Genomic DNA, 20,582 nt, shown 5'->3' on the forward strand with positions numbered 1-20,582 from the left:
GTAATCTGTTTCACAGACTCAAAGACATTAGCTTCTGGGATAAATAAAAATTCCTGGGAAATCTGGAAAATAATATGGCAAAAACTAGGCACAGACCAACATCTCACATTCTGTACCAAAATAAGGCCAAATGGATACAGGATTTAAGCCTAAAGGGCAATACCATAAACCTAATTAAGAGATCAAGAAATGGGCACAGAGCCAAGATAGCAACAGGAGAAGATGCTCCCTCTCAAAACTTATAAAATAAGGACTCTTAAGTTTTTGAGAGAAAGAACCCACAGAGGGATCCAGTGAAGCAGTTCTCCAGTCCAAAGTAACCTGGAAAATAGCAGAAAGACTCCACTCCACAAGATTAGAGGGGCGGCCCACTAGAGTGAAGGAACTTCAGCCTCCCGAAGGCAACCCCAGGGCACTGGGGAACCTCGGCTCATGGTAGTGGGAGAAGTTTCCTGACTTACACACCAGGGAGCTCCAGGCGCAACTTGGAAGATCAGTGAGGGGGCCTCTGCCAGAGCAAGCATGTGAAGCTAGCCCTCAGGGCCCTCAGTGAGCAGCATGGCTGAGGTGGTCCAGATCTAGGAACCAGAGGTAGGCAGAGCTGGTAAGCAGGAGCCCCCCAGCAAAGGAGCGTTGATTACTCAGCCTAGGTAGGGGAGTGGATAGAGACTTCAGAGGTCTGTCCTCTGTACCTGGAACAGGACTCTGGGTCTCTGAGTGCATTCAGATCCTGATCACAGTCTAGGCCCCCCCCATAGAACAGCAGGGCTCCCCACCTCAGCCCCGTGGTAGAGGGGTATGCTTGTGACCCATTCACAGAAGACCAGGAGGGAAGACAGCCTCACACACTGAGATCATTGTGGGGGGGTATCCCCAAAATACTCAGAAGCTCAGGAAGCACCCCAAGACCAGGCACAGGCTGGGGAAATGAGTAAACAGAGGAAAAAAGAGGAACACCATTGAGAAATACTGTGTCTATGATCCCAAGAAGGATCAAAATACTCAATCTGAAGATGAGAAGCTCCTGCATCTAAAGACTCCAAGAAAAATGGAAATTGGGCTCAGGCTATGACAGAACTCAAAAAAGATTTTGAAAATCAAGTGAGAGAGATTGAAGAAAAATTGGGAAAAGAAATGAGAGCAATGCAGGAACAACATGAAAAAGAAGCCAGCTTAGTCAAGGAGATCCAAAAGAATGCTGAAGAAAATAACATATTAATAACCAGCATAGGTTAAATGGGTAAAACAGTTCCAAAAAACTATTGAGTAGAAGAATGCTTTAAAAAGCAGAATTGGCCAGATGGTAAAAAAGAGATTTTGAGAAAACTCTCTGAGGAAAACAAATCCTTCAGAGCTAGAATGAAACTAAAGGAACCTGCTGACTTTATGAGAAGTCAGGACACAATACTTCAAAACCAAAAGAATGAAAAATTAGAAGAAAATGTGAAACATCTCATTGAAAAAATCAACTGACCTGAAAAACAGATTCAGGAAAGATAATTTAAAAATTATTGGGATACCTGAAAGTCATTATCAGGAAAAGATCCTTGGCCTCACTTTTAAAGATTTCCTACAGGAAAATTGCCCAAATATCCTAGAAGCATAAGGAAAAATAGAAATTGAGAGAATCTACCGATCTCCCCCAGAAAGATTCAAAAAAAACAGCCCACAGGAATATTATAGCCAAGTTCCAGAACTCCCAAGTCAAAGAGAAAATATTACAAGCAGCCAGAAGGACACAATTCAAATATCATGGAACTGCAGTCAGGATCACACAGGACTTAGCAGCAACTACATTAAAGGTTCATGGGGCTTGGAATATAATATTCCAGAAGGCAAAAGAGTTTGGAATGCAACCGAGAATCAACTACCCAGCAAAACTGAACATCCTCTTCCAGGGAAAAAGAAGGACTTTCAGTAGAGGGTGGAGGAGAAGGGAAAAATATGAGGGACTTAATGATGATGAACTCCATGTATTCCTGTATAGAAAAATGATACTGATAATACTCATAAGAAACTTCTCATTTAATAGAGCAAGTAGAAGGAGCTTTTATAGATGAAGCACAACAGAGAGTTGAATTTGAAGATATAACGTAAAACTGGAATCAATGTCTAAAAGGGAAATGTAACGGGAGTAAGAGAAAGGAGAGGTGAAACAGGCTATTTCATATAAGTTTTTTTTTATTCCAATGAGCTGTTGCAATGATATGGAGGCGGGCAAGGCAAGGGGGAATGAGGGAACCTTCACTCTCATCAGAGGTGGCTCCAAGAGGAGTCAGTATACACACACACACACACACACACACACACACTCAATGGGGTATAGACATCTAGAGTAAGAAGGAGAGAAGGGGACAGAGGGAAGGGGGGGGATATGAGTGATGGAGAAGAGGGTGGACCACCACAGGCAAGAGTGGTCAGATATAACACATTTTCTTTTTTACTTCTTGCATGGGGCTGGGATTGGATGGCCTGTCCAGGACCACAGGGCCTGGTGGTTGCTGGGCCTTAGGGGGTGGTATGTGGGCCTTGGAGCCTCTTGGCCCCAGGGCTGGTGATCAGTCTGCTGCACCACTCAGCTACCCTACAGCACATTTAAGAATAGGGACAGAGTGGAAGGAGAGAGAAAATATAGTGTATGGTAGTGGGGAAGTGCGAATGGAGGGAGTTGTGATCAGCAATGGCAACAGTGGAAAAATATGGAAGCAGATTTTGTGATCGATTTATCCTAAAGAATGTGATCCACCAGACAGAGCTGGTGGTGTTGGAACACAGACTGAAGCACATTTATTGTTGTTGTTGTTGTTTTAATTATTAATTATTATTGGGGCGGGTTGTAGGGCAGATGGGGTTGGGTGGCTTACCCAGGGCCACACAACTGGGTGATTGTTCGGTGTCTGAGGCTGGATTTGGGTGCTCCCAGCTCCGGGGCCAGTACTCCGTCCACTGTGCCATAGATATCTTCTATTATTCAAAAAGTCCCTAGTAGCATGAAAATTTTAATTTTACTGTTTAATATTTTCTAACTTTACACTTCCTTACATTTCTTATGTTTATTTTGAATTTGACCACCAAATTCCTTCTTATCTGAAATTTAATGTGAAGGAATGTCTAAAAGCCTTTCCTTTTGCTGTAGATCCAACTTTTAAAAAATAAATCGATGAATCTTTAATTTAGCAAAGCTTTGAAGAATTCCTTATTGGGGGAGGGGAGTGAAAACCAATTTCTTAATTAAAATACTATATTTCAATCTCCTTTGATTTTTTTTTTAAATTACTAAGTAGATTGACTTGAGTCTGATCAAATTGCTATGTCCAAGTGTTCTCTTGCCTGCCTGGAATATTTCTTTGAAATTGAGAGTGTAATGTTTCTGGGTATATTTAATTTGAGATTTCTTTTTGCCAGTATCCAGTGAATTCTTTTGTTCTATACTTTTTCCTTTTGTTTTCAATATGTGCAAGCAGTTTTCCTGTATGATTTCCTGAATAAAGGATTTAGATTTGTTGTTTTGTTCATTTTATCATTAGTGAAGGGAAGGAATGGAGAGAATTGGGTTTTTGGTTTTAGTTTTTATTTATTTTTTTTTTACTGGAAGACCTTTAATTCTTATATTTTCACATTCTATCTTCATGTCTGCTTTCTTGGCTTATAGTTTTTAATTCTTTCAGGCTTGTAGTCATATGATTTTTGGGCAACCTTTTTAATTCATTCCTGAATTTCTGAGTAGTAAATCTACTCTTCTCAGTTTCAAATAATCTACTATTTTGGAATTTCTTCACTTACTTTAAATTCTCTATCTCCTCTCTAGTATCCTTCCCTTTAAAATTTTTTCCATTGCTTATCTGAACTACTTTAGAATCTCTTATATTTGCTCCCAATGTCATTTCCTGGGATTTTAGAAGAAGTTCCTTTCCCTTTCTTTCATCATATATTTCCTTAACCCCTGAAATATTTGTGCATTCACTGTTTTGATTTATTTCCTTATTTTCTCATTTGTTTCCTTATTGACCCCTTTCTTTAAAAAAAAAATCAGAATCTATTTATGTGATGAATTTTATTTGCTGGTCATTAGTATACCTTTACTTTAGTTATCTCATTGTTTATGCTATATTAGTGATTGATTGGTGGATGAACTTAATTTTCACTTAGTCATTTAATTAAAAATGTCCTTCTTTTCTCTTCTTAGAATTATTACTTCCCCTCCCCCCTTTCATTAGTTTATTTGCTGAATTTTTAGTTGTTTTAGCAAGGAAACTCTCTCTATTTTTTTCTTATAGAATTTAATTTGTATGGAATTGTATACTTTTCCTTCCTGTTGATTTTCATTACTTTTTTTGACCTTTTTTTTTACTATTTTTTATTTTGAACGGATATAGATGATATAAAGCGGAAGAGCATGGACCAAACATAACTTCTCACTGACTTATTGACTCATGATTAGATTTTCACCAAAGTTTCAAATATTCATAGAATCATAAGAATGACCTTAGAGATTGTCTTGGAAATGACTATTTACCAAATAAGGGTATGAGTTCCAGAGAAATTAAGTTCTTATGAACACAAGCTAGTCAATATTTTAATTCATGTCTCTTTTCTATCTTTAAATCCTATGCTTTGTGTCCTAGTTGATAAGTGAAGAATACACAACCCTCTATGATGAAAAAAAGTGAATTAAGGAGCTCTTTTAGGTCCTCTATCATCAACCATAAATGACTATTAAGAATTATATTTGTTACTATTTGATACTTTGATGGATCCATAATTTTATCTATGTAGTTTTCCCATTATATTGCTACAGATTGCAACACTTCTACTGTGTCTCATATTGTATAACTTTTATATCTTCACATAAATCCTCCAAAGATTTAATTCTGGTTGCCTTTTTCTGGTTCTTTTATCTTTTAACATTAGATGGAAAAGAATTTAAGAATCCCTCAAGGTCCCAAGTTCTGTCAATTGACTGCCTTTTTTTAAAAAAAAATGATAAAACAAAGAAAACTAGGGTTGTAGGATTGAAATTTTTATCTCAAATTAAAAATATATTTTTTCAATTGTTTCTCTTGGTTCTTCTAATGCATAATAAATATTGACAAATTTAGTTCTAAAGCATCTCCAGTTAGAAAAATAGAAATAAAGAATGACAGACTTATGTGAACAATGGATATTAATAAAAACATATTTTAATATTGCAACTCTTTGTTTTGAGTGATGGTCCAATTCTGCCATTTGATACATCAGTTTTTGTGAATGTTTATTGACTATTTCTTGATAGATACTAATAGTTTGTGAAGTAGGATTTAATGTTATTTGTGTGAATTTTTGTTTTCTGTAAATAAAAAAAATCAGCTAGATTTAATTTATTAGTTGGATGGTAAATAATGACTAGCTCCTCCCAAAGTTGTAATGATCTACTAATAGATTACTCTTCCACAAATCTCCCCTCTCTCTAATCTACCTCCACAGGGCTACTAGTAAACAGGTTTCCTTAAACTTCATCACCTTAAATATGGGGATGCCTCACCTTGGACCACATTTATTCTTATCATCTAGAAGCTCTTCACTCATGTTAGATCATTCCTAATTCTCTGCTTAGGAAGTTATCAAGGCTTCCTCTTGAGGCAGGCCAGGAGTATCCTTAGTAAACAAGCAGAACTTTGCCAGGATGCTTTAGCAGCCAGCAACTGTTTATTCTGGAATTCTTTTAGAGAAGAATTTCTTCCATGTGTGAATTATATGTGGATGTGTGTATGTATTTTTTTTAATTCACAGACCCTGGATTTTATAGTTGCTATAAAAGGAAATCTCTCAGAATGGTTTAAAAAAAGCCTATCCCTATATGTTTTATTTGTGCAGTCACCAATAAAAGCTAAAATTTTGGGTAATCTCCTTGTATATAGTATGCACATTGTAAATATTTGTTGACTCATAAATAAATAAAAAAATACATGACTTGGAATAATTTTTTTTCTCCAAATAAATTTCTCATTGGAAACCAGATTATGAATTAAGTAACTATTTACAAGATAAAATGACACAGTGATATACTCGAACAAAATATCTACTATAATGCACTAGTTTCTACAGTCATTTCTCATCAGTTATTTCTAATGAAATTTGGGGTTGCACAGACACTATTTGACTACTTGCTAAGTTTTATGCTTGTTCCTACCTCCCCCACTACTGTTGCCAGAGGTGCTTTCTCCAATTGCTTGCCTGCTGTGCTCTTAATTAGATGCTTCCCTTATCATTTTCATTAGAATGCTCTCTATTCTATATTTTAAGTAGGATCATACATTCTGCTTTTTCTCACTGTTTCCAACTTAGTTCAACTTTAATTCGTAGCAGAGAGAGAGCCAAATTCAGAAGCAAAAATCTTCTCTTCCTCACCATGTGATCCTGGACAAGTCATTTAACTTTTTTAACTTTTTAAGGCGCCATTTTCCTCATCTGTAATTGAAGAATAGTATTACTTGTGCTATTAATCTTACAAGGTTTTATTTGAAGAAATCTGTACATTTCATACAGATTGTTGTTCTCTTTGTTCAAAATAACTTTTTATGACTGCCATGAAATTTATTACAATGACTGTCACATTGGATGATCAATAGATGAACCTTAGATACTAAGTATTATCTGTAGATACTAAGTATTGCTTAACCTCTGTCAGCCTCAATTTCTTCCTCTGTAAAATGAGGATGATGATGGCAATCACCTCCCAGGATTGTTGTGAAGATAGAATGATAAAATATTTATAAAATATTTAACAAATCTTAAGAGTTAATGATAAACGCTACCTAGCTGTTATTATTCCTAGCCTGAAAAAAATGATTTTGCCATCTAAGGACTCAGTCTTTAGATATAACTGTTAGAAGAAGCTGTTATTGAAGTTCAAGGAGCCTTTTAATTAACTATGTCGGGTAAGGATGTGTTTCTTTGTTTAGTAAGCTCATGAACATGAGATTATTTAAATGTAAATTACTTTAGGACAAGATTTTGTCTCCTCTTAGTCAGTCTCTCCTGCACTACAGTGCCTTTGCCACTGGAACCAATGGCAAAATCACTCAGCATCCTTGCCAAGAAAACTCCAAATGGGGTTACAGAGTCAAACACAACTAAGGCAACTCAAAAACAATAACATAGGAGCTCAATAAATCTTTGTCAGTGATTATGATTTTTCTGAAAATTGAATAAACTACAGTCTCTTGAAACTAGAGTTCTTCCAGATGCAAGAAGCCCAGACTTGTTAGTGATGTTGAAGAAGGCCATTCTATTCAGTTATTGGCTTGAATAAGAAGACTGTTCAACTTTCTTTCAGCTTTTGAGATTCTGGGACATATCTTTGAATAACTTAGATACCAGCTGAGAGGACATATTTGATGTTCCCAATCTTGTGATTATGAAGTCTTAATTTCTATGAATATTTTTGAGACATCTCTAACCTTTTCCCAGATTATTGCTCTGTACCATTGTAGATCCTCCAAAACACCTGCTAGTCCCATGTTTTATATATTTTCTTTTCAAATAGCTGTTATATTTTTCCTGCTATCTCTAAATAAGAAGCTTTGTCATAGACAAGAAATTAGAACATAAACTGGACAAACTAGCCAGGTGATAAATGTTGGAAAATCCAGAAAATAATAGTTTCTTTCATTTTGTGCTTTACCTCTTTTATTCTTTCCTTATGTTGTTTTGATGTAATGTTTGTAACAATCACTAGTCAAGCCAAACATGAAACAAATTTCAAACCCAAATCCCCAATTTTTAAAATTTTAATCATATTGGAAAAAAACTTACCATGCAATTTTAACATAGTAAGATCAAACTTACAAAAAAATTGTTTTATATCCTTGTTCCTGACTCCATGTGTGCATACCTATTACATTTAAAATTTTTCTTTTTTGCTTAAAAAATAATTGCAATCAACATATGATATATTTTATGGTTCTACTAATTTATATTTGCTTCATTTCATGTCATTCTGTATTTTCCTGTATTCTTTAGATCTGTCAGTCCTATAACATTCCATTGCTTATTCAATCTTCCCCATCATTGGATGTATAAATCAGTTTCTGTTTTGCTATTACAAAAAAGTCAGCTTCGAATATTTTTGCATAGTTGGATCCTTTTCTTTCCTCACCTTTTCAATTTTTTAAGGATTATGACTCTAGGGTGGAACATCTGAGTCAAAGAGAATATTCAGGTTTCCCTTTTTCAGTCCTTTGGGTCAAAATCATCCTGATGTCATCCAATCTCTTCCTTGTTTCCTTTTATAACTTCACATTGAGACCAAACTTCCACTTTCTTGTTCAACTGAGAATTCTGTATCTAAAGGTTTCAGCAGCTTCCCACATAAATCTGTTTCTTAATGACAGAAAAATGGTCTTATTTTCTTTGAACCTCTTGTAAGCAGTTCAGACCTTTTCTCCTGTTGTGTCCTCTATTGGAGACGTAGTGTAACTTACCTGCCAGACTCTGTTAGTTTATATTGAAGATCATTATTGAGTTGATATTTTTTTTCATAGAGACTGGATTGTCCGTTTTTTTTCTCTTTCTTCTCCTCAGACATGCTATTTCTATCCTTTCAGTGTGTTTTCTATCCTTTGATGTGTTTTTTTGATGAATCCTTCCCCTAGTCCTTGTCATCCCTCTTTACTTATGACTTAAGAAATAAGTAGAGAGTTCTGGAAAATGCCAGACCATTGTTGAATAATTTAAGTTGGCTTTATGGTTTTGACATGTTTGCTCCTATTTATTCATTCTGTTATGATGATTATTATGTCAGAGTGACATTGTGTTTTAGGGTCAGTTTATTAGCCATCCTGGGCTCTATTTTTTTTCTCCTGGGCTTGAACTGAGAAAACCTCAATGTAAATCACACCTTTTATTTGTGCTATTCAAGTTTTACCTCTGTTTATGACATTGCATTTGCTCTTATTTAACTTTAAGCATTCAGGGAACAAATAGAGCAAGAGATTTATTAAAACTGAGTTGGGGCCAAGAATGAAAGATTCAGAGAAATGTTCTCCCTGGCCTTCCTCAGAAGGTGCCATACTTAACATCCAGAGGTATGCTGAAGCCACCTTAAATCAGGTTATAAGACAGAGAGAGCCTTCTTATTAAATTTTAATTCTGAGCATTTACACTTCAAAAATGGGCAAATCATGATTTGATTTGTTGTTGTTAACTGGCAAGACTTGAAGCAGTAGAGAAAATATAATGTGAATAAAAAAAGTGTGCCATAAGTATATTTTTTTAAAAATTTGAACCATTTTTAAACATTTACCAGTATACCTGGCTATATTGCTAATATTTTCATTCCTTTTAAAGTGTTATTACCTTCCAGATGAGAGAATATGGACCTCCACCTAAACCAGATTGAAATGTAATGTAATTGGAAAATATTTAACAAAATATATAAGTAAATAAAAATAGTAGAAAACAAATAATGTTAATATGTGGTTTTCTAAGTCAATATATGGCCTGCAGGGATCTTTATATATAGTTAAGGGCCTTGTTTTAATTTGAGCTTGACACTACTAGGTAGATTATAAGTATATCCTTTTTGTGGTCAATGGAAAGTTCATGAATTATTTATGTGTCCAAATAATAAGAAACTGTTCAAATATGTCAGTGAGGTGGGTGATGAAGTGGCTAGAGAGAGGACCTATCCTAGAGTAAGAAAGACCTGTGTTCAAATGCAGCCACAGATACTTAGAGCTGTGTGACCTTGGACAAGTCACTCAATCTCTCTGCTTCATTTTCCTCATTTGTGAAATGGCATAGTAATAATGCCTACTTCCTAATGTTGTTGCTCACAGTTCAGGTGGCTTGAAATTGAAGGAAATCTCCATTTGAAGAAGTACCCAGGTCAACCTGACTCAATTCAGTGCATGATTTCCTGGAATAATTCTCCACCTTTCACTTTCCTTTTAATGTAAGTCTTCCCCATTAGAATGGAACCTTTTAAAGGCAAACGCTGTTGCTTTTTGCCTTTTAAAAAATGCTTTTATTTGTATTCTCATTGTTAAGCAGAATTCCTGGTATCTCAATACATATTTTTCATTTTTCCTTTCTGTCTTTTCATCTTTCCTTCCTCCTTCCTTCTTTCCTTCATTTCTTGTTTTTTTTCCTTCCTCTATCCTCTCTTTTTCTCTTTCTTCCATCTTTCCTCCCTTTCTTCCCACCCTCTCCTTCTCTTTCCTTCATTTCCTTTTATTTCTTCCTTGTCTCTTTCTTCCTTCCTTTCCTCTTTCTTTTTTCCTTCTTTCTTTCTTTCTTTCTTTCTTTCTTTCTTTCTTCCTTCCTTCCTTCCTTCCTTCCTTCCTTCCTTCCTTCCTTCCTTCCTTCCTTCCTCTTTTCTCCTAAGTCTCAGTTTTGTATAAAATGAGAAGATTTGACTAGATGATCAAGGTCCTTTCCATCTTCCATACTTTTTCCTTTCCTTCCTTCCCATCTCTTCCTCATCCCCTCTCCTCTACTCCTGCTTCATCCTTTCTTCCTCTTTCCCTTCCTACTCTTTCATCTTTGTCCCCACCTCTTCCCATCCTTCTTGTCTTTGTATCTGTTTCTGAATCTATCACTTATCTTTGATTCATTCTGTATCTTTCTCATTCTGTCTCTCTCCATTTCACTGTTTTATTTTTGGTTTTTCTCCTCTTCCTTCTCCTCTTTCTTCTTGTCTCTTCATCACTGCTTCTTAAAATTATCTTCACATGAATATAGCTACTAATTCTAAAACTAGTACTCCAATACTACAAAGCAGTAACCAGGGAAGCCTAGTATAGCTTACAGTGATTTCTGTGAGATTTCTTAGAGAATTTGAGCCTAAGGAATGGGAGTTCTGTCTATCTTCTCTGATGAACTTACTAATATGAAAACAAAGTTGTAATATATTTTAGGATGTTAAAAAACTAGAAATTAAATCTATTTAAGCTTTTTCTCAATTTTTTAAACCCTGCATTCATGAGACCTTCATCCACTAAATCTAACCTGTGCTATAAATTCATCCTTTGGGTTGAAATTCAGGGAAGTATAAATTCTATTTGTTGTCAGTCATATATGACTTTTTGTGACCCCATTTAGCTATTTCTCAAAGAAACTGGAGTGGTTTGTCATTTCCTTCTCCAACTCACTTTACAGATGAGGAAACTGAGGCAAACAGTGTTAAATTACTTGCTTGCCAAGAGCCTCACAGTTAGTGTCTGGGGGGGGGGGCGGGGTTGAACTTGGGTTCTCCTAACACTGTGTCAAGCATTCTAACCATTGCACCACCTCACTGCCTCTAATTTCTGTTTTTCTGTTTTTAAAAAAACTGTGTCTGAAAATAGAAAGAAATTCAGTGTGTCATTTCTTTTTCTTTAAAAGATATTTTAGAGATATATGCATATATAAATGATATAATAATCTACTCTGAAAGTTAATTTTCATTTGTTCAAATTCCTGATATCATATATGCTTAGATTCTATGCTGCTTCTGTAAATAACATTTTTTCCTTTTTCTTTTTTAAGCTCATATATATGTCAGCACAGAGTTCATAGTTTTAAAAAATACTTTAGTAAAGTTTATTTTAAATTCTTCACACACTACCACTCCCCAAAAGGAAAAAAAATTAGGAAGATTGGACCACCAAAAAATCCTATTGCCTTTAGTTATTTTATTTCTTCTTATAAAGAGGTAGAATTATTACTTAGATTTTTGATGAAACAAGATTGATTCAAAATTTGCCTCTAAAATGGCATGAAATGACCTACTTTTTATAACTTTTTTTTGGCTCTTCAGGCCAAGGAGGCAACAGCTACTGACAGTCTCTGTATTGTTTGCTAGTTTCGGGCTAGGTACACCAATGAGAGTGGAGTCCAGTACTTTAGCTTACTTAGGATACAAGGAAGAGTTTGTGAATGCTCATTCTCAATCTTTAATAAAACTGCCAGCTTCAAGTCTTTTCAGGTTCTTAGTCATAAATTCGATTTTCACAAATTAAACTTTTGCCAAATCAACCATTGATGAGAAACATGCTTCTAGGTAAGTAAAATAAAATTTAAACTGTTTAAGACTTTTTATTTGAAAGGTAGATAAGTTCTGAAAATAGCATTCAGTGAATTTGCTCATCCGAGCTTCTCTAATGTTGGTTTGGGGGCTGGGTTTTTCTTTTTCTTTTCAATATGAGAAACTCTTCCAGTGCAACATGATTCTCCAGATCCCTGCAATTTGGGCTTTGGAATTATCATGATATTTTGCCTTTTAAATGAATGTAGGGCTAAGTGAAATACTGCTAACTGGCACTTGAGCTTCCCTTTTCTTGCTATAAAGGTTATCCTGACATTTGGGGTTTGCCCCAATACATGTCAAAGTGACTGACATAGCCATAAAACTATTTTTAAAGATGTTAATCTTACTTCATTCTTAACTTTATTCATAGTTGAATTAGCCACAAAACTACTTTTTTTGTTGCACTTCCATGTACAATATTGTTAAACAATTCAGCTGCATGAAAAGGAGTGGTTTGAAAAAGGGAATATTTGTACGTGATAACTTTATTAATATTTTAAATGAATTTTAATGTCTAGAATACCATGCCTTAAAAATTGGTTTCAAGTTGTGGAACACTGAAAGGGTGAAGTGTTAATGCATCACATAATTTATGATAATGGTTGCAATTATACAAATGTAAAGTAAGACTTTCCAAAAGATATGCATGGCACGTTTGAAAAATAATATTTAAGTACAGAAATCATATAAATGCTTTCATTGTCTTCAGAACTTCATATAATTTGATTTCAGTTCGACTGTACAAACCTGTATTGATTGCCTGCCATATGGAGGGCATTTTTATCGTAAACAAGATATATAAGAAGCTGTTTTACCTTATAAAGCAGTATTAGGAGAGAGACTTTCATTAGAAGTTTCAAGAATGTCAATAAAAGGCAGTAAATTAACTGCATAAGATATGTTCTATTCCCTTGAAGTATTTCAGGTCATTGATTCAAGATTTTCTGTAGACTTTAGGAAACCCAAGAATATAATCATTTAAAAACATACTTTTTGATAGCTTCAATCCCATTGATACTTAAACAAGTAAACAGGAGCAAATTTGGAATTATATAAGTCATATGTCAGAAATATTTCGGAAACTGATGTTAAAATGTTTGATTTGAATTTGGGAAAATATTTAAACCCATAGTTCATTTCACATGTGAAAGTAACTCATTCATCTCTTTTTAGGCTATTTCAGGTATAACTATTTAATGATGTTTGACATCTGATTTTGGATATGGCACTGAAAATTTCTCTCAGAATTTAAAACAGTTATATTTCCAATTTGAACTTTTTCAATTATATAAATTATTCAAATATATAGGACAGCAAAAATGAAGCCCTTAGAGTGTAAAATGTACTTGCATTTTTGTTGCAATTTCAAGATGGTTGTTCTCATATTTTTTCATGTATCAGTTATAATACTCTTCCAACATGAAACATATTGATTTTGATAAATGAGCTCTTAGGGGCTTAAGACATAGACCATTTTTATTAAGGAAATTAGTTATACAATGTGAAACATGACACAACTTATTTTAAGTGTGGCATTTTATAGTTCTGCCTTTCTTAATTTTCATCACTCTTTCATTCATTTTCTTTGGAAGCCCCCAAATTGGATGGTAAATAGCCCTCTGAAGAAATAAAGCATCTGACATGCTTTTGCATGGGTGCCACCTTCAGACAATTGAGCTCAATGTCAATAGTGGTTCAACAGGGTTCATGGGGATTTCTGATCAAGTCTACCCTCTACCTCAGTCTGTCAAGAAGCAGTATCTAAGAAGTATGTAAGTACTAAGGTCTTGGAAAATAAAGAGAGCCAAATATTAATTCCTACTCCCAAGGACCTCACTTTATCCATTCATGAAATAAAATTGCATTCCTTCTACCTTCTACCAGCCCAGTCTTACAAAACTTGTAGTCAGAAAGGTTGCCCCCATAATTAGATAAAGGCATGAACATGTCTATTTTGTGTGTGTGTGTGTGTGTGTGTGTATATATAAATATATATATGCATTAATATATGCATCTATCCTGTCATATATGTATTTTTACATATAATATAAAAATAAAGTGATCCAATAATTAAGGAAACAGTGTTGTTACCATTCCCCCTACACTCCCTTGTTAAATTTATGGCCAGAACCTAAGATTTTTTTTTGTATGGTGCTTTTTTTTCCTTGCTAAATACATTTTTAAAAATAATCCTCTCACTACTGTATGATGTTTCATTGAACTTTCATATTTTACTGGACTAGTAAAATAGCCACTCTCTTGTCGTGTTGTACCACAAAGGTTTACTGGAAATGTCTGACAGGGAAATGATTTATTCCTGTTTCCCAGTTCTTTTGAGTGAAAGGTTTTTCTGCAGGAATTGGGAGTCAGCTTGTCCTGACTTGGGCTCTTTGACTGTGCTGGTCTTAAGCACTGGGCTATAATTATGTCAATGGTTAAGACTGTTTGGACTTTAGGGCTGTGGGAGGGGGTTGGTAGGTTTTTTTTTTTAACCGTTCAGATGAAAGATGTGTTTGTGAATTCATCTCTGCCTTCTATTCATACCTGGGCTAAAATGAGCCATGATGTGCAGCAGTTTTTCTGGAATATTACATAAACTTTCTTGTTCCAAGCTTTGCAGCCGTTGGGAAATGCAAACAGGATTGAAAGGAACCAAGCCTCAAATTCTCTGCAGACAGGAAGTCTAATATTTACACAATAATCAATAGAATAATGAACACTAAGGCAAAGACTGTGACAAGGTTTATTCTATTATATTAATAAGAGAGTGTGTCTTTTAAAAAAGGGGGGGGGGTCCTTGGACAAGTGTTCTTGGTTTTAAATCTTCTTATATCTTAGTTCCCTCAGCTATAAAATGAAGGAGTAGGATTGTGACCCCTAAGATCACTCCAATAGTATCATTTTATTTTAATAACCTCGGAAGAACCAGTCTGAAACAAAAAAAGTAGGCAAACTTGCTTATCCTGATTTTCTTACCTTAGACCTAATCTCTTCTATAAGAAATTCAATATTACATCATTTCTGATGAAAGAGGAAAAGGGCTGTTCTGCTCCCAGGATTACAGAACACTCATTCCCATTTCCCTTGTTGTTGCTCAATCATTTCAGTTATCTCTGACTCATTGTTACCCCAGAGGTGTTTCTTGGCAAAGAGACTGGAGTGGTTTACCATTTCCTTCTCCAGTTCATTTTACAGATGAGGAAACTGAGACAAACAGGGTTAAGTGACTTGCCCAGGGTCATAAAAGAAGTGTCTAAGGGCAGATTTGAACTTGGGTTTTCTACCCCAAATCTGGTACTGTGCTACCCAGCTGTCATATATGTATGTATGCATAAATACTTATATATTGATGAGTATGTATTATATATGTACATATAAGTATGTCTAAATGTATAATGCATACATACACATATACAAATGCACAAATAGCTTAAAGAAGCATAAATAAGATTTTTTAAATAAGTACAAAAATGGCAACTCTAGAGTTAGAAAACTAAAACTGAAATAGTCTTTCTGGTCATGAAATCTGCATTTAAAAAAATACATATGATTTATCTATTTAATTTATACATTATTTTCTTAAAATTTTGAGTTCGCAATTTTTCCCCCTCCATCAGAACCTTTCCTCACCCAATGAGCAAAAAAGAAACATGATATCAGTAATAGATGGGAAATTATGCAAAACATTTCCAAGTTTCAAAAAAATGCAAGTAAAATAAAGGGGGAAAGTATACTTCAATCTACACTCAGACTTCATTAGTTCTCTCTCTAAAGGTAGGAGCCATTTTTCATTACAACTCCTTCAGAATTGTCTTGGAGCTTTGTATTGCTCAAAATAAAATAGTGAAGTCATTTGCCGTTGATCATCTTTCCAAGATTACTATTACTGTGTACAATTTTCTCCTAGTTCTGCTCACTTCATTTTGCATCAGTTCATATGTCTTTCTAGATGTTTTTATCATTTTTATCTTTTTTCATTTTTTTTATCATTTTTATAGCACGATCTTATGCACCTGCATTCATTTTCCATAAATGGTCTAGTCAGTTCCCAATTGATGGTCATGCCTTTGATTTCCAATTCTTTGCTATCACAAAAAGAAATGCAATGAATCTTTTTACAGCATAAGTACTTTTTCTTTATCTCTTTGGGATAAAGATATTCCTGGGTTATAGGGTATGTACTATTTTATAGCCTTTTGGCAGAGTTCCAGATTATTCATGAAATCTGCATTATACAGAATGGATATGGACATGTCTACAAGTTCTGTTCACAGTATATACAAAGAAATTTAAAAGAAGAACATGCCCACCACTAAGTGAATCAGGGAAGGCCTCATAGAGGAGATATTAAAAGGAAACTAGGAATTTTATGAGGTAGAACTAAAAAGGAAGATTCTTTCCACAATTACCACAAGACTTGCAGAAAAGTAATGAGATGTTTTGTCCAAGGATCAGCTGTCTGGGTACTTTAAGTGGATTGAACCAAAGATACATACATAATTAGGTTGCAAAAGGTTTAAAAAACTAGATTGAGGTTTTTGTAAGGACAAAAACTAAAGGCAGTAGGGAGCTATTGAATTTAAGCATATATTTGAGTGGGTGGAGGAGGTTTGGCAGGGTCAGACCATTGAATATTTGTGGAAGATAATATATTCTTTGTTGGATATTGAATGATGCACTCTTCTATAGTTCCATTAAATTGTTTTTTTTTTATTTACTCCAGTGTGAGGTCTTAAATTATTTATATTAATGTGCCATTTTTCTTTCCCAGTTAACTGTTCTGAGTACACACACACACCTATAGCATTTCTCATATTCAACATGTCACCATTTTCCATTCTTCTCTATAAGATATCACTTACTTTCAGATATCCCTAGGTATGCATGGAATTATTTTACAGTGGTGAAGTCAATGGGAAGAACCACTGGGAACCAGCAGCCAGCATATTCTATATACTAATTTAAATCAATTTAGATCAATTCTCTTAGGGCTATAATAGCATACTTGAATTGATCCACAGGAAATTGTGACAAGTTATGATGGAAGAAGCTGAATCCCAAGTCCTGTGCTCAGTCTCCCTCATTTTTTAAAAAGTTCTTTTGCTTCTCTGGTTGACTAACAGAAGCAATAGTTAGAATGGTAAAAATGAGCTATCAAATATATTTGCTACTCTCCATCACCCTGAGATTTAGGCAGAGTAGGCATAATCGCTGTTTTATCCATAACAAAACTAAATCACAGACATTGTCACTTGCCTGGCATCACAGGACCAGAAAGCTTTGACTCCAAGACTACTATTCCTTTCATTCCCCTGACACCTACACGTTTAAAATTCTAACTTATCAGATTTAAGCTGGAAGGGACATTGATGAGGCCAAGACTTTTTTTTAACCAATAAAGAAACTATGGACTTGAGCAGCTAAGTAACTTGGCCTACGTCCCCAGCTAGTTTTGGCTGAGTGGCTATTTGAGTTCAGCTTCTCTTTCTCATGGGCCTCCATAACTAGATCATCTTATTTCAAGTCCAGGGCTCAGTGTACTATATCTCAGTGACTTCTTAGTATAAGGGAAATAGAATAAAAACATATGATTATTCTCATTAACTTTTTCTTTCAGCCTGTCTTGTATGATTTTTTTGGTTTGTTTGTAACTTTTTTATGTTATAGTCTATAAATGATGATGATGATCATAGTTTTTATTGATATTTTATTTTTACAAATACATGTTATAAAAGTTTTTCAATTCATCCATATGCATATGCATATTTTTAAATTATAAAATTTCCCTCCACCCTCCCTTACCACCCCACCTCCCCTCAGTGGTAAACAGTGAGGTTAACATTGTACATACATATTTATTATAATCATGTTTATAGTTTAGTCATTTTCGGTATAAGGAATTAGGATTAAGGGAAAGAGATACATAAGAGATTTTTTATAAAGTGTTCATCAGATTTTGAATGGGGTTTTTAAAATTTTTTTTAATTTTGTTTTATTTTTCTTCCTCTGGTCTAATACAATTGTCCCAGCTCTCTGAACTGCTGAGAGGAGCTGCTTCCATCAAGGTTGATCATCTTACAATGTAGTTGTTCTCTTGGTCGACAACAGTTTTTAAAGTTGAAACTGCTTTATACATGTTATATCATATGATCCTCATAACCACCCTGGGAAATAATTGCAATTATAATTCCCAATTTGCAGATATGGAAACTGAGGTAGACAGAGGTTTTGGGACTTGCTCAGGGTGACACAGTTGGATTTGAATTCAGAGCTTTCTGACTGTGGGTTCAGTTTTCTAACCACTCAACCACCTCCTAGCTGCTTTAGAGTTCAACTTGGCAAGCACATACTGAGGGCTCCTCTTTATGCAAAAGTAGCATATAGCTCTTGGCTTTGCCTGTATAAAATCCATTAATAAGAAAGAACACTGTGTACTGAGTGTTATGTGTGTGGTTAACACATTTTTCCCCCCCTCAGTTAAAATAGCCAATAAGGAACTAGGTTCAGAAAGTAAAGAGATTTTAATTCTATGAAGGCTCTTATTAGGCAAGAGTTGGGGGGGGGGGGGATTACACCTAAACAGGTAAGCATAACTCTAAGCCTCTTGTATTTCATGAACTTAAGAAAATCAAAAGTTTATTGAGCTAGATTCTGCCGTGATATGTTTCTTAGACCCTTTCCTAAGAACATGTCCAGCAATTTGGGAAGGTTACAAACTGTTGCAGACTATTAGGTTATATGAGAAGAATAGTTTACTGAAAGTACAAAGAAAGTACTTGTTCAACATCATGTGCTTTCTCATCCTTTATAATTCTGAAGTTTAGAGACTTTTCATATCAATGGCAGCCTCTCTTCTCTTGCTCTCCATACCATCACCACCCCCAAAAGGGGAGAGAACAGAATGAAGTTTTTATAAATGATGAGTTTGTAAGAATAGACCCAGAAGAGTCTCAGTAGAAGGACTTGAGCAATCCCTTCACCTAGTCCTACACCCCTCTCCAGAGAATTTGATATCATCCAGGACTTGAATTTATCACTTAAAAACTTTCTCTGGAGTCTACCCCACTTTATCCCTTTTTTCTTTCTACTTTTCCTTACTTATGATTTCTTGGTTGTTTTTTTTTAATTTTTTTATACTAATATGTATATGCTACTAGGGAAGTTTAACAGGAAGTTAGAAGGGAAAAGTGCCAGATAGATGAGTTTAAAAGTGAAAGTTGCAGGACTACCGTGGACTCAGGCAAGCCTATAGTATATTGGGAATGGCAATTCTCTATGTATTAAATAGAGAAAGAAATCTCATTCTCACCAAGTATTTTCATTTCCCATGTTCAAATCTGTTGATGCAAAGTCTAATGTATAAGCTTGAAGTCTGGATACTATTGTGGTTTTATCAAAGTGGGTATTTCCCCTCTTAGTACAGATTGCATTCTCCCTGTGCCTTTTTTGCCTATGTCATCTCACAAATGCCAGTTTCATAAGTAAAGAATCCTTTCCTCCTATCCAATTCAAAGCTTTCTTGAAAAAAGGAATGATGTGAGCAAAGACAGGAAGCTGGAAAATACTCAGGATATTTAGTGCCCTGGAAGACTTGCCTTTATAATAGCTAGAATTTATATAATACTTTAAGATTTTCAAAACTCTCTTCATATGTTAGCTCATTTGATTTGTAATGATATCTTGAAAACAAAAATAGTTTGGGCTTAGATAAAGGGCATCCTGTTGTGCCACACTTAAATCTGAGCACTCTCCTCTAGCTTGATCTAGGCTCTATAATCACTAACAATGCAACACATAAATAAGATTGCAAAGGTATAATTCCAATTTAATTTTTGAGTGACCTAATCACCTCAGAATTTTTGCAAGTTAATATATGTAACTTGCAAAAATTCTGAGGGTATATATATATGTGTGTATATATATGTATATATACATACACACAGGGTATATGTAATCTACCCTGTAACTTTTCAGAGAGATAAACTTAGGTAGTAATTTAAATGTTAATGTCTAAATATCAAAAATGAAGATTTTGTACATTATGTTTGTTATTAGCATTAATTTTCTACCTATTTTATAGTCTGAATTCTGAGCTATGCCTTTGTGTGCATAGACAGACCTTAAATATGTGTCTTGGATTTTTGTTATAATTGTTGGGGCAGGTAGTTAATCACCTTCTCCCATGTACCTTATTTACCCCAAGAAAGGTAGACATTAGAATTGTGAGGTAGCAAGGTATTGTGGAGAGAATGAAGGGCCTGGGTTTATAATCTGAGTGCTTAATAACCATGCAAAAGATTAATTTTTCTCAGCATCATTTACCATATCTGTAAAATGAAAGGGTTCAACATGATGACTTTATAAGGTCTCTTCTAGCTCTAAATCCTTTATCCTATGATTTTAATTTTCTGACTTACCAGGCAAGAAATATTTTTTAAGTTTAAATAACAAAAATCACTTTCCTCCCTTCAATTCAGATCCAGTCTCAGGTATTTACTAGCTGTACGACCCTGGGTAAGTCACTTATTTCTGT

At 34.7% G+C, this 20,582-nt stretch overlaps 1 protein-coding gene across 5 annotated transcripts in view; it reads left to right on the top strand.

Annotated features, from left to right (window-relative positions):
• The window catches only part of ZNF385B (zinc finger protein 385B), a 483,339-nt gene that overhangs the window by 237,727 nt on the left and 225,030 nt on the right, over positions 1 to 20,582 (top strand). Inside the window, exon 1 of one of the 5 annotated variants that reach the window (XM_074215581.1) lies at positions 11,851 to 12,022. The exons of the other annotated variants lie outside the window; for them this stretch is intronic. Within the exon in view, the coding sequence (XP_074071682.1) occupies positions 12,004 to 12,022 (19 nt within the window). The 5' untranslated portion in view covers positions 11,851 to 12,003. Of the gene's footprint in view, positions 1 to 11,850; positions 12,023 to 20,582 lie in introns of those variants that run through there. 5 annotated transcript variants of the gene reach the window in all.

The sequence above is a fragment of the Macrotis lagotis genome, chromosome 1 (assembly GCF_037893015.1).
Source record: "Macrotis lagotis isolate mMagLag1 chromosome 1, bilby.v1.9.chrom.fasta, whole genome shotgun sequence".
Classification (NCBI taxonomy): Eukaryota; Metazoa; Chordata; class Mammalia; order Peramelemorphia; family Peramelidae; genus Macrotis; species Macrotis lagotis.